Source organism: Mustela putorius, unplaced genomic scaffold, assembly GCF_011764305.1.
Source record: "Mustela putorius furo isolate JIRA1106 unplaced genomic scaffold, ASM1176430v1.1 tig00003987_pilon_pilon_pilon, whole genome shotgun sequence".
Classification (NCBI taxonomy): domain Eukaryota; kingdom Metazoa; phylum Chordata; class Mammalia; order Carnivora; family Mustelidae; genus Mustela; species Mustela putorius.
This window is the reverse complement of record NW_025422126.1, coordinates 9113242-9128117: the sequence shown is the minus strand read 5'-3', so window position 1 is coordinate 9128117 and position 14876 is coordinate 9113242. Positions and strand designations below refer to the sequence as shown.

The following is a 14876-nucleotide window of genomic DNA, read 5'->3' as shown; positions in this document are numbered from 1 at the left end:
TGACTCCTGCCTAATGACTTTGTTAATCGCCTCCTGCTGGCTGGGTGCTGGGGGTGGGGGGTGGCTTCCGTGTCTGAACACCTATTGGGCATTTTTTCTTAAAAATGTCAGGATGGAGCTTGCACTTTCCCGGCCATCACTTATGTCTTGCTGGGCAGGAAGAGGTGACTGGTGGTGTTGGGTAACTTACTTTACCTCTCAGAGGAAATCAGAGCATGTCACTGTAGCTTTAATGTTATTCCACTTTCCCCATGTACAGTCCCCAGTAATGATTTCTCAGCCTGTCTTTACATGAGGATTAAACTGGGTAATTTAAGGCATTCGCCGTGTAGTACAAGCGGTGTCTAAATGGGGTGTCTCTCGATCGGATGGGGGGCCCCAAATGTGGGGGCGAGGATCCGGTGGAAGCCGGTGGTGGCGCTGGTGGTGAAAGGATTCACCGGCAGCAGAATAAAGGAGCTAGAAGCTGACTGAATCCCGCAGGGGCAGGACAGCCCAGGACAGGCTGCCTACAAAGAGGCAGTGGGTGAGGGCTGCATTTAAAGGGGGAGGGGGGTGAGGTGGTATGGTGAGGAACTGCTTTCTCCCTTCTCTGGTAACTGCGCCTTGTTGTAGGTAGTGCAGTGGTCATTTAGGGCCTGTGCGTATTTTGAGGTGGGTCACCCAGTCACTCACATTCCTTTGCTCAAGGCTGTTTGTCCGAAAATGGGGTCCACAATCCACATGCAAATGATTCCGAGTTCTGTTTTGCTATTACTGTTTTGACGGTGTTCAAGGAAAAAAGAAGAGTGGTTGCTTGAGCTTATGTGTTCCTTGGACAGTCTGTGGCTGAGCGTGTGTTCTGCCCTTTAGGAAGAGGAGAGCAAAGCAAATTGTTCCTTCGCTCTTCCCCTCTGCCATACCCTGGAACTACAGAGTCTGCCAGCCAGCCCACAGTACAGTCAAGGAATCGAGGGCCCTCTAGCACCACTGTAGTTCAGACAGAGCAGAGAGGAAGAGTCTCTTCTGTTTTGGCTGTAAAATGACAATTCCTAGTTGAATGTCACATTTCTGTCTCCACATCATCCCGCTTCTCTCTCTAAATATTACCTTTAACCCTGCGTTTGGAAGCTGATTCTTGGTGGCCCCATGGTTACTTCCCTACCTACAAGCCTCCAAAACTGTTTCTAGACGATTGAGTCTTCCGAGAGAGCCCAGGTTTGCGCTGGATCCAGAACTTTGCTTTCCCAGGTGGTGAGAAGGAGCAGAGGGTGTGGCCAACCTCACAGTTGTCTGAGGCCCCTGTGATTCTGGGTAGTCGGGGCAAGGCCGAGAGGAAGCTTTGGGTCAGCACCTCCCTGCAAGCAACCAGGGGCTGTCCTGCCCTAATTAACTTCACCAGGACACGAGATCCTGTGATCATGTTCACCTCTAATACTTTTTCCACTGGCTTTTCTTCCCCCTCAGCGTATTTTTTTAAGCAAGGAGTTGGTTTTGCATCTTGTTAAAAATAAGAGAAAGCTTTGACAATAAAAATGTTTCTCTTCCCAAAGCTGTGAGAGTTCTATTCATTCTGGGATTACTTAATTCTCATGACCTTTAACAAGACAGCACTTCTGCACAGTTAGATGAGATAATTGATTCTAATGGGGAAAGCAGCACTGCTCATTTAGCTGCACGTATCCGAGTTGTCCTCCGTTCAAACAATTTCTCCATTACCTTTGGAGTTGCCAATATATAGATTAAAACAGTAAGAAGGTAAGCAGAAATGGGAGCTAATTCAGTCTTGGGAAGAGCAGAGTTTTCATTTCTTTCAGACAAGTGAACTTTTATTATTATTGACAACTACACAGAGATAGCCGGGAGCAGGCTAGAACACCTCATTTAGTGCCCAGGACCTAGCATATGCTCAAAAAATGTCAGCTGCTCTTGTATCATTATTATTAACAGTCTGAATAGAATGGTTAGAAAAGACAGCAGTCCCCACACATATGTACAGTTTACAAAGTGCTTTGCCATATATGATCTCATATGACAAAACTAATTCTTTGCAAGCGTTTTCTCCCCACTTCTTGGTTGCAGCTAGGCAATGGCAATAGGATCCCAAACCAGTTTCGTCCCCTCTGGTCTAGCATACTGTCCCCCGCCTGGCAGTGACCAAAGAGAAAGTGAAGGGTCTGATTCTGTCTCTGTTACAGAGCACTCCCTCCAGACGGGAGTCGAGCTTGTGTGCGTTCCCTGGCGGGCTCGTGTGTGGACTACATGTCAGAAGGATGTGCTGTTCTGGTCTCCTTTACAAGGTTATTTGTGTCTTAGAGGTGGCCACAAAGTCCCTCAAGACCCCCAGCAATTACCCCTCCCACAAGCAGACCAAGCAACCCAGGTCTGGGTCCTCCTCACAGAGCCCTCCTTACGAGCCTTGGCCGCATGTGTGGAAGGTGTTGTCTTTTTTTTTTTTTTTTAAGATTTTATTTATTTATTTTTATTTTTTATTTTTTTTAAAGATTTTATTTATTTATTTGACAGACAGAGATCACAAGTAGGCAGAGAGGCAGGCAGAGAGGAGGAAGCAGGCTCCCCGCAGAGCAGAGAGCCCGATGTGGGGCTCGATCCCAGGACCCTGAGATCATGACCTGAGCCGAAGGCAGCGGCTTAACCCACTGAGCCACCCAGGCGCCCCCAAGATTTTATTTATTTGACAGAGAGAGATCACAAGTAGAGAAAGAGAGGAAGGAGCAGGCTCCCTTCCTAGCAGAAAGCCTGATGCAGGACTCGATTGCAGAACCCTGAGATCATGACCTGAGCCAAAGGCAGAGGCTTAACCCACTGAGCCACCCAGGCAGCCCGAAGGTGTTGTCTTTATTGCACCGGCCTGCCTTGCTCAGTAAAGCCAGCCAGGGGAGCCTGGGCTTCAGGCCAGAAAGACTGCAGGGGTCTGACTATAGGGTTTGGATACCTGCAGGTTCTAGTCTAAGCTCTGCCACATGGAGACATTTAACCCTCCCTGTGTTCATCAGTGTCGTTGTGTTTAATTTCTTCATCTGTAAAATGGGGTTATTATTACTTACCCTTCAGGATTTTTGTGAGAATCAAAGGAAATAGTGCATTTACTGCCCTCAGCTCAATGCCTGACATGCGACAGGCGCTCAGTGAAGCATAGTTTTGTAAGCATCTTAATTAACCTTCAGAGACTTAATATGCACATCTGCACATTGGGTCTGGCAGGGCTGCCTTAAGAATTAGATGTGAGCTATACAAATTTCCCAGTGCACTTCTAGGCATGCAGTCGGTCCTCAGTAAACCTAATGACTATGGGTTTCAGATCTCTATACATCCTTTCCTGGTTCCTCTGGCTCTCTTAGTGGATCAGCCACCCCCTCCTCTGGGCCTTCTAGTCCTTCTGAGTAGATTTGGTTCTTTGTCCATCTTCCCCACTTGACTGTGAGCTCATGGAAGCAAGGGCTGTCTGATTATGTCCTGGATCTCCAGAGTCAGCCATAGGTCCTGGTATAGAGTGGGCTTCTAGAAAATATTCATCGTACAAGAAAGGAGTGTTATTGTATATAAGATACTGCTTAATTCTGTATATGAGGAATCAGGGCAGGCCTCCTGGAAGAGGTAAACAGGGATCATTGACAAGTCTTGGTCCTAAGATAGGATTTAAGCAGACATTATGCACAGACATTTTTGTAAACAAGATTCCTAGCCTTTCCAGCATCATGTATGTTAAGGGACAAGTCCATTCTTGAGCATCTTATGGTCTTTTCTAGATTGTTACACAAGCCTATTTAGCAGTTGATACCTTAGAAAAATGGGTTTTTTAAAAGATGTTATTTTTTTTATTTATTTGGCAGAGAGAGTACAAGCAGGGGGAGCAGCACAAAGGGGGAAAAGCATGGGGCTCGATTCCAGGACCCTGGGATCAAGACCCAAACGGAAGGCAGAGACTTAACCGACTGAGCCACCCAGACGCCCCAGAGAAAGTTTTTAAAACAGAAATACATGTACATTCTACAAAATAAAAAAGTACAATAGATACAGAGTGAAAAGCAGATTTCTCTCCTATCCCTGATTTTTAACATCTCTTTCTGTCATAGGCTGCACCTTCTGTAACCAATGTCTTTCATCTCCTTCAGAAGTGTTCTATACATATATAGGATTTTTTTTAACCCTAAGATAGTATTTCAGACACACTCTTCTGCATTCAGATACACTATTCAGAAAAATACAAAGAGCTTCCACACACACTTTTTTAATGGTTGCATAGAATATTTCATGAAGGTAACTTCTCAGCCCCTTTTTGGTGGACTGGTTTCCAATATTTTGCTACTACAGACAGTGCTAGAGTGAATAACCTTGTATGTACATTTATTATGTACGTGAGTATATCTGGAGGAAAATTTCTAGAATTTTCTAGAAACCCTGGGAACTTTTGAGTCCCAGGGTAAAGGGTATAAATTCGGTAGCTTTTTTCAAATTGTCCTTCATAGGGTTTGCAACAACTTATGCTCCCGTCAGCAAAGAATGAGAGTGCTTATTTCCTATTCTCTGTCAATGCTGTATAATTTTAACCTTTTTTTTTTTAACTTTGCCAAAGCATATGTGAAAAATAGTATTTCAAAGTTTAACTTACATTTCTATTTTGAGTGATATCAAGGGTCTTTTCATATGATTGAGAGCCAATTTTATTTCTTATTCTGTAAACTCTCTGTTCATAGTCCATATTATATGCTTACTGAGCTGTTGGATTTTGGTTATTATTTGTAGGCATGGTTTTTATATTAGTGAAATTAATCCTTTGTGATTCAAGTTGCAAACTTTCCCCCAGATTATTTTTCTTTTGAAGCGGAAGGACAAGACTTCATGCACCTCCCCCCATCACTGTTCCTCCCCCAGTTCCTCCAGAGTGTGGGCCCTCAAGGGCACAGTCTGGGCCCTGAGAATCTCCATGTCCCAGGCCCCCATGTAGGGCTTGGCATGCAGGAACCCTCTTCAGGGCTTGTTGAACTGAGCTGAACTGTTTTCCTGCGTTCCCTACCCCACCTGCCCTCCCCTGTGGCTTGGGAGTTCCGTTTCCACCTCCGGCAGAAAAAGATGACTTTTCTCATTGCTCACCACAGCCATGCACCTGTTTGGCCTAAACTGGCACCTGCAGCCGATGGAGGGGCAGATGTATGAGATCACGGAGGACACAGCCAGCAGTTGGCCTGTGCCAACGGACGTCTCCCTGTATCCATCAGGGGGCACTGGGTTAGAGATCCCTGACAGGAAAGGCAAAGGAGCCTCAGAAGGTAGGGTTGCTGTGTTGTCCGTGTCGTGAGTCCTCTGTGTCTGCCTTTGAACCGAAGAGGTCTTCATTCCATGCGTCACGTGCCTGACTCACAGCTCCGTGCTCTGGCTCCCCCTCCACCTCTCTGCACTCCACGCCGGCTGCCCGTCTGCCTGTGTCTTCATCTCAGTTCCTTGTCACTGTGAGCTCATAGCGGGGCTTGGGCAGCAGTCATGGTGCTCTGCAGTATTCCATCTCATGCCTGGAGGGAAGCATTGTGGGCTTTCACACTGCTGGGGTGGCTGGCTTTGGTGGTGTGGGATCAAGATGAGCCCTTTTGGAGCAACCTCTTGGGGGTGAACGGGCATCTCCAGAGCAGGGGTGTGGTTAAGTGGGTAGACGGTATGTTATCATTGAAATACCCTTGGTCTTGGACCTTTGTGGTGTAATGGAAACACCAGTTGAGGGATTCTAGTATTTACCAACCATGTGACCTTAAGCAAGTCACCTAATTTTTCTGGCCACCAGTTTCCTCATCTGCAATAACATTAATCATTAGTGCTTATATGGTTTGTTTGGTTCAAAGCTTTTTGTCAAGAGCTTTTCACATTTAATCCTCTCAGAGATCCTGTGAGGTAAGTGTAATTATTTACACCCACTTTAGATGCAAAACCTAAGCGGTACATTAATTGACTTGACCAGAGCCGCATAGCCAGCAAGTAATGGAGCTTGGCATAGGAGCACAGGTGCGGATGACTCCAGAGCTCTTGCTGTCTCCCAAAATTGTCCTCCCTGACTCACCCAATGGTTACAAGACTCTGAAGGAGATACAGGTGAAAAATCCCATTGTACAATGAGACATAAATATTTTTCCATCAACAGTGGAAGTGGTGATGACATTTGGAGTTTGACATCCTTAAATGGGACATTGGTAGACCCATGTTTTGAATTTCTTAAAGGTTTAACATGCCACTGACAGATTCTTTCACTGTCTGCCGAGAGTGGCAGAGACTTACAGAAACGGTAGTAGGAAAGATGGCTGCGCTAATAAGCCAGTCTCATTGTCATTCTGGGCAGGTGTGGGCCTCCCTCTCCTGTACCTGGTGTGCCCTGTTTTATCTCCCAGGTGTTAACCTGTCAGCACAGTGGTCATGTCTGCCTCCAACCTTGACTGCTTATATCTCGTCTTAGTTCACTTTAGGGTCTTAGCTTCTGAGCTTCCCTGTCCCTTTAAGGATTTGCCTTCCAGGAGTCAGTTTGGTTAACAGGGTACCATAGGCTTGGCTCAAGTAGCTACTCTGAACCTGCGAATGATCCTGAAGGCCAAAATCAACTTTTTTTTTTTTTTAAATATGGAACACTTCATGAATTCGCATGTCATCTTGTGCAAGGGCTATGCTAATATTCTCTGTATGTTCCAGCAAAACCAATTCTTGACCTGTTTTTGTTTTAAGGAAAGTAAGAGTGGGAGCATTTCTGTGGAGCAAAACCAGAACTCCTACCTACTTTCCCTGGGGGCAAATCCAGTCTTCTCTTACAGATATTTTAAGAATTGAAACACTGAATAAGTTATACTTTCTTTGCCCTTTCATAGAACATGGAGGGAGCATGGAGGGGCCATGGGAAGAGCTCTGGGTTAGCAGTCAAGAACCCTGAGTTCAAGCCCAGCTGCTGCCACTTGAGTTGGCCTTCAGCAAGTCCCTCGAAAGACTTTCTGAGCTTCATTTTCCTTCTCCCTAAAAGGATGCTATTGAGCTAAACTATGTCCAAGGTCTAGTTCTAATTCACAAGTCCTGCATATGAAATTGGTAATGGAATTATCAGACTAGCCAGATGGGGCTCCAGAACCTTTTTCCAGGTCAGCCCTGTCCGTGGTCCTGGCTATCGGTTTGTGATTCCCTTGTCAGTTTAGAGTGTCACATGCCATACATGAATACCATAAATGTGGACAGTCTTTAGATCAGCATGTACAAATGCAGTTTTAAGATATGTTTAACCCTCGAGGCTTTGGGAAAAGGTCTCATTTAGCAAAATGTATTTTCTTTCCTCCGTGATCTCTATCAAACATTCTCTAAGCAGGAGTTGGATCTATCTGAAATCTCCCATTCTAATGAAATTAGTTTGTGGCTTTTTTAGGTTTTGTTTTGTTTTACCCAAGGAGCAGGAGGTGCAGATAAGAGACAAAATAAAATTGCACCAGCTTATTGGTTTACTTTAATTGGAGTATTTTTGCTTAAAGGGATTATCTGTCATTACTAATGCAAATGGAAATCCTGTTTACAAACCCCTACAATGCAGTGCAGTGCTAGAAAGTGGTCAGCATCAAAAGCAATTACTGTGACAAAAAAATACATCAGTCTGGAAAAACAGAGGACAAAGCTTCCTACAGTTTATGTGAGACCACATGGTTCTTAATTTCTTCTGCCCTGGTCAAACCAGTGTCTACAGTTTATGTTTTTAATTGTAATGTTAAAAATCTACTTCCTTAGCCATTTCTCAAGGGGAAAAGTCTTTAACACTGATAGAGTACATATTTCCTGTCCCTACTGAGGGTATCAGAGAAGAGAGCTGATTCCAGAATTAAGATTAGAGCCCCGTCTACAGAGATGGGAGAGGGAATGTGACCTGATGGAAAGAAAATAAATGGGCCTTGGAGCCAGACTGTTGAGGGTTTGAATCCTGGCCCTGACATTTATTGGCTTTGTTAACATATGCCGATTACTCCTTCTTTGGGCTTTCATTTCTTCATCTGTAAGAACCAGGATGATAACACCTAGACAAGTAGACTTCTTCTCATTCACTGAAATCCTAAACCATTTCATGTCAGTTATTAGAATCTCAGAAATCCAGACTATTTTCCCCTCAAAAACCCTGGGGCATTTTTGAATATTTCAAGAAGATATATATCTCTATCTATATAGATAGAGATATAAAGATATATATATATATATATAATTACATAATATGTAATTATGTATATAAAGAACATATATATATATATATATATTCTTTAATTATACAAGTGAAATTTACGACAAGCCCAGTATTTTAAATGTTCATCCTATCTTCGAGTGTCACATCAAACTGCAATTTACACTATATTTGCAAAGTGGCTGTAACCATTTCAGGGTGCTGTGGGACAGAAACCAAATGTGGCAACTTTTCGCAGTAAAGCCACAAGAACTTATGTTACACATTAATGGAAAAGAGGGGGGAAAGCCTTGAATAAACAAGCATTTCTGATGGTTGAATTGGTGGGCTTAGGGATAGCATTTTCTTCTGTCTGCAGTGAAATCCAAATTGCCCATCAGTTTAAACCATGCAGATTGCTGCACACAGGCTCAGCCGGGCTCTCCAAAATGGAACGGCTTATTTTGATAACCAAGTAAATTTCCAGCAGTTGCTAAGGAAACTAAAGGATTCTTTGTGCCAGTTATTGCATTGAAAAGAACCAGAGAGGTGGAGGGAGGGGAGAGTGTTAGTTGATTAGGAATTTAAACCCTGCGTAGATGGATCTCAGTTCAGGAAAGTGAGGACTATGACTGGGAAGTTCCTGGAGTTTTACTTCTTCCAAGTCTTCCTGGTTTGGCTGAGCCATCCAGTCATTTCCAGTAGTTTGTTGAGAAATTTCTTTTATAGGCACGGTTGCCAATTTGTAGGGCCATTGCTAGAGGAAGACTGAATTTGCATATCTTTACAAAGAACAGGACTGTTACCAGTAAGACTTGCCTTATGAAACCTGATCACACATTTGGGGGTTTCTCATTCTTAGTGAAGCTCTTGGTATTGTTTGTTATGTCTCTAGAGGCCCCCACTGATTGCATAGTGTCCTACATAGAAATGACTTGAGATACCAACTCTTGCCCTTTAACTCTGGGTCCTGTTTGTGGGTTCCTACCTCATAAAAATTGTCAACTTTTTGTACCCCATGATGCTCAGTGGGCTTTGGATCTGCCAGGCCTAACCTTGGTGGTTACCCTGCTGGGGCTGTGAGTTTAGTTGGGCTCTTACTCTTAAAGAGGGTCAGCCCACTCTACCCCCATGGAGAGTATCTATGAAGAGTTTTAATTAACCATTTATCAATTTAATGCTTTAAGAAGCCATATTCTAATAAATGAAGAGAAACCCCACGTGGCTTTATCTCCGAATGGCTTCTTAAGCATTCTGAGCCTCAGTACATACATCTTATTAGTGTGAGAATTAACGGAACTAGTGTACCTGAAGGGGCCCAGAGCGGTAAAGGACAGCTACTACTACTGCTACATTTATAACTATTACTACTACTGCTATTATTGATATTGTTCTTGTCATCACTATTATTTTCCAGAATGTGGTAGGCATAAAAATAATTTTATACCCAGGACTTCTCTCCCCCAACTCCCTCCACCCTCGACCATCTCTCATTCCTCTACCATTGGTAGGTCTTACTATGAAGTGAGATGGTTTCTATCTTAGCGCTCACTGGTTGGTGCTCAGAATGAAGAACAAAGAGTCTTAGGTTGTAGGATCTGGAACGAGGAAGGCATGAAGGGTGTGTGGCTTCACTCTGAACAACTGCTAGACCAGTCCATCTCATGTCTCCCACCAGGCAGAGGTGCTCGGTGGGCTGCAGTTCTTTCCCCTCCAAAGCCCCCGTCTCATCCCTCTGTATAGTCCAGCATGGGGACCACTGGGGACCAGAGTAGAGGACTGATAAAGGTTAAATCCCTAGATGGGGATTTTCTTTTCCCTCAAAAACATCGACTTTAGGCTGGGCTGTGGTTCCTTCTCTAAGAATCTGGACAGAGTGACCCGGCATGAAGGCCACTTCTGAACAGAAGCCCTAGGGGCCCTCACAGACTCAGCCAAAAGAGTCAAGGTCCTGGTGAGGAGTGTGCCCTAGAACAGATTTATGATTTTTATTTGATTGTGTATACACACCAATGATAACTATTTTCTACCATTTGGTCCCACATTGGTAAAATACTAGAATGCTAGAAAAAAATATTCCCCTTTTATCACCCCCTGGGGAAAGAGCCAACTTACTTGTGCTATCTGGTCTGGCAGACCTCTGGAGAGAGTCTCAGGTCTGGCCTCCAACTTGTGAGGCTCAGAACTTAGCTGAGGGAAGAGCTGTCTCCCAAAAACATGCTCACCAGAGAGGAAAATGAGCCAAGCAGGGTGCTCTCGACGGCGTGCCAAACTGTGGGGGAAGCATTCAGTATTTCTTCTCAGACACAGGAATTACTTGAATGCAGACAATTCTGAAATCCCATCAGCTCTGACTCCCACCTACTCACAAAGGAAACGAGTCCTTGGAATTAGCGGTCTCGGGCTGGGAGGAAACTCAGTTCTGCATCCTTAGCAGAATTAGAAGCTATAGGGTATGCTCTTTTCTACCTAGAATACATAAGAATTGTGGTATCTTGGGAGCCCCCAAATCAGATAAGAATGTGAAAGTAATTCTCTTCCATCCTAATGCCTTGTGATTTTGGCTTCTGTCTTTGAACTTTGAACCACAGTGGGGTGGTTTGTGTGTGTCTACATTTTCAAGGTAAAAGTCTGGGGCACATTCCTTCCATAAAGGAATCAAATGCAAGCTCTTTCCCATGCTAATGACAGAATACTAGTGGTGCTTTTATTGAGAGCATGCATTTCAACTTTTTTTTTGGTTGGCATATTTTTAATTAAAATAACATTTAATGGTTTGAAGCTAAAAACCTGATGTTTCTGCCTAGGAGTTTGTAAAGGAATGATAACATATGGAGAAGTTTAACATTTAAATTGAATTTTATTATTTAAAACAGTAAAATATTTTATGACTACAACAATGCCCTGCCAAGCTCCATTTCAGCATCAAATGTGCTTTGTAAGGAATCTTACAAAGCTAGGGGAAAAAAAAATACATTTTAATTTCTTATTCCCCAAATGCTTTTTATAAAAAAAAGTTCCCACAAACGTGTTTTCTTTACAAATGGATTCTTGTTCTCTAAAGTGTCCCTTCGAACATCTCTAACAAAACAATAAATCTGGATACCCAGGGGGTGCTTCCTTATGACAAATAAGATGTAGTCTACTGGCTTGAGTTTGGCTTGTCGATGTCCTAAGGGTGGTCTTCTAACATCCTAGTCACCTCCTTCTGTCCCCTCCCAACTCCTCAGAAGCCTGATGTCTGGCAGGAAGTGGGGTTTATAGTTTTCACATGTGAGTGTGCTTAATTACTAAATAGAGGAAGTTTGATAAGCCGCCTTCCTTCCTGGTACTTCAGGTGCCCCCCCCAGAAAGCTGTCACTCTCCTGACTGGTGACAGAAACGGGCAAGGGACCATATATCTGATTCCATCCCCTGCAATCTGCAGGATCAGGGACCCGGGTTGAATTTCCAAGGATGTCATAGGCTTTGTGCCTGAACTTGAGAAATTCCCAAAGCTTTACAACTTCTCCCTCCCCCAATTTTAGCACAAAAATGATATTCGAAGACCTCCATGCAAGGCTCAGAAGCATTTTTCAGAAATACTCCCTCCCTTCAGAAGTACCCTCCCTTTCTCTTCTTCCCCAACTCTACTCCTGCTCCTCCTGCTCCCGACATAAATCCTCTTCGACATGTCTTAACCTCAAAATTTGGCTTCCAATTAGACATAAACATGTAAACTTGTAAAATACCTCTTCAACTTCCCACTGCCTCCCACTGCTAGGGGAACCATTCTGAATGGGAAATTTAATAACAACACCTTGCTTGCACTATCCTTCCTGTTTTAGCATTCATGCTTTTACACCACACACACACACACACACACACACTCAAAAGTTATTTTCCTGTGACCGCAAATGATTCTTTTGGGGATCAAAATATATCTTAACAAGCTGTGGAATTATGCAGTATACAGATGGCCCTTGGGGAGGACCCATGCTGCTTTGGAAGAATGCATATTTTTAGCAGAACAATTTGAGCATCACTGGGAAAAAAAAAAAAAGGTTCTGGACATTCTTACTCCTCCTTGAGGAGTGGGGGTGGAGGCTGGCAGTGGAACGTCATGGAGAGAAGCGCAGAAGGCACAGGACAGTCTTGCGATTCACGGGCTCTGACCCCGATTGTCACTTGTGGCTAACTGTGCTGTCTTTGTCTTCCCTTCCCTGTGTCTTGGTAGGAAAGCCCAGTAGTTTCTTTCCAGAGGACAGTTTTATAGACTCTGGAGAAATCGACGTGGGGAGACGGGCTTCCCAGAAGATTCCTCCTGGCACTTTCTGGAGATCTCAGGTGTTCATAGACCACCCTGTGCATCTGAAATTCAATGTGTCTCTGGGAAAGGCAGCTCTGGTTGGCATTTATGGCAGAAAAGGCCTTCCTCCTTCACATACTCAGGTAATCAGAACGCCACATCTCCTGCTCACCGTGGGCTCCTGTCCCGCCTCTTAACCTCAAGTCAGGAAGCCTAGTACTTACCCCTGGAGCCTTGTGCCTGAGGGGCATTTCGTGTATTTGATATCCCATTCCTCCATTTCCCTCTCTAAGACCCTAACTTTCTGATGAGTAGGGCTCTATCCCTGTTTTTTTTTTTTTTTTTAAGAAAAGGGAATTTTGGGAAATACTCCAATAGCCTTTCTACTGTTACACAGTCACCTATGTTAAACAATCCAAGAAATGTAACCTGAAGAGAAAAGCAGGCAGACTTGTGTTTGAATCCTCTCATTATCAGCAACGAAGCCTCCAGCCAGGGACTCATCCACTCAGCAAGTTTCTCATCTCTCCAGTGGCAACACCAATATCCACTTTACAGGGCTGTTGTGAAGAATCTAGAAGAACATATATAAGGCAGCCAGTGCAGGATCTGGCTCAGAGGACATGCTACTTCCCTAGTCTCTTACATCCCTTCTGTCCTTTGGGGGTTCACAGTTACCCTGACCCATGCACACCAGAAATACCTGACGACTCATCCAGGATGATTTCCCAATTACCAGTTATGAGGGGTAAAGGACAGACTTGGTAAGGTAAGGTAAGGTCCTCCCAGCTCTGGGATTGGAGTAACATAAATCAGAGGCATCTATCAGATACCCCCAGGCCACATGCAGGCTTCGTAGCCCCAGTCGTTATGGAAGATTGCTAGGTAAAAGCTACATAAATGTATTTGCTGATGGTAGAATCACAGGAAAATAAAGCTGTGGCCCTGATTTCTTTGTAGAAGAGCAGTCCTAGTCCTGGACTTCATTTATATGTGAAATAAAATAGATATCTTGGTTTTTTAAAAAAACTAATAGGTTTTTTAGGTAGGTAGATAGATATCTTGTTTTTTGTTTTTTGTTTTTTTAAAGATAGATAGGAAGGTGGATAGATGGATAGATAGCTAGGAGACATAATTGCTCAGTTTGCTTGCTGGTAGACCAGTAGGACTTAACCACCTGCCTGTTGTTAACACCATGTGAGTGAGTTCTCTTGGGTCTCACGCTAGCAGGTTCTGGTCAATCAGCACTGTATCTGACACAGCATGCAATTATTGATAGAATTTTGAGCTAATCCAGTTTAAGTCCCCTGAAACTGATTGCTAAAACTGGAGCATTTAGAAAGGATCCTTGATAACAGGAAGATGGATACAAATCACATTTTCATTTGCACTTGATTGACATTTAAGGCACATCCAGTGTTCCAGTCTGGGTCCTTGAGCCCTGGGATTCCCGCCATCCCTTGCAGAGCTGGGGTGCAGTCATTAAATGGCCAGGTTTCCGATCATGACGTGCCCACCATTGGAAAAGCATGTTCATCTTGGTACAGACTCAGCCAGATGAAGACTGCCCACATATACACCAAATTAAAGAAAAATGAGACTAAAAACTCATTCACTATAATTATGCTGCACTCACAGGGAATCTAGAGGCTATTACCATGTAAAACGAGGGTCTGGGAAGGAGTCAAATTTGGTTGATCAACCTGCATGTGGCTTTAGCCTTCTTGCCTGCTCCAGGTTGGGTTTCTTGTGTGCTCCCCAGGAGAAGTGTGAAGAAGGAATCTAGCACATGGTGAAGCAGACACATGCTAATTGTGCCCACTTTGTACTTCAGTTTGACTTTGTAGAGCTCCTGGATGGAAGAAGGCTCCTGACGCAAGAGGCACGTAGCCTGGAGGGACCCCAGCACCAATCTCGGGGAGTCGTCCCCCCATCTAGTCACGAGACTGGCTTCATCCAGTATTTGGATTCTGGAATCTGGCACCTGGCTTTCTACAATGATGGGAAGGAGTCTGAAGTGGTTTCTTTTCTCACCACTGCTGTTGGTAAGGGAGACCTCCCCTGGGGTCTGTGGGATCTTGTCTCTTTGGGTGGAAGGACACTGGGGATTCTGTGGATTGGAGCCAACAAGGGAATGCATCTTGCCCACAGTTGTCGATGCCACCTGGAGTCTGGCGTGAGTCCATCCTGACTGGGCTTGCTGGACGGGATGGAAGTGGGAATCAGGGAAATGAGGGAAGGGAGGAATGGCAGGAGGGGCTGGCAGGCTATTCTGGGCTGTTACCTACTGCTTTTCCTGTGTTAACTGTGCACCAGCTGCTACATTGAAACCAAGAGGTAGAACTGACAATGAGATCAGAACCCTGTCTGACCAGCCACATAGAGGCAACATCTCTTCTTGTCACTTCTCTCACACACCTGTATAGCTTC

At 44.3% G+C, this 14876-nt stretch overlaps 1 protein-coding gene and 1 non-coding gene across 10 annotated transcripts in view; one reads left to right on the top strand and one right to left on the bottom strand.

The window, feature by feature from the left end:
* TENM4 (teneurin transmembrane protein 4) overlaps positions 1-14876 on the top strand; it is a 575238-nt gene that overhangs the window by 378934 nt on the left and 181428 nt on the right. For all 9 annotated transcript variants that reach the window (XM_045071344.1, XM_045071343.1, XM_045071342.1 and 6 more), the window contains 3 exons: positions 5100-5270; positions 12375-12589; positions 14281-14491. In XM_045071344.1, coding sequence (XP_044927279.1) covers positions 5100-5270; positions 12375-12589; positions 14281-14491 — 597 coding nt within the window. The remainder of the gene's footprint in view (positions 1-5099; positions 5271-12374; positions 12590-14280; positions 14492-14876) is intronic.
* Positions 6595-6702, bottom strand: LOC123389616. The gene has a single exon (XR_006604238.1). It is a non-coding gene; the product is annotated as a U6 spliceosomal RNA (small nuclear RNA).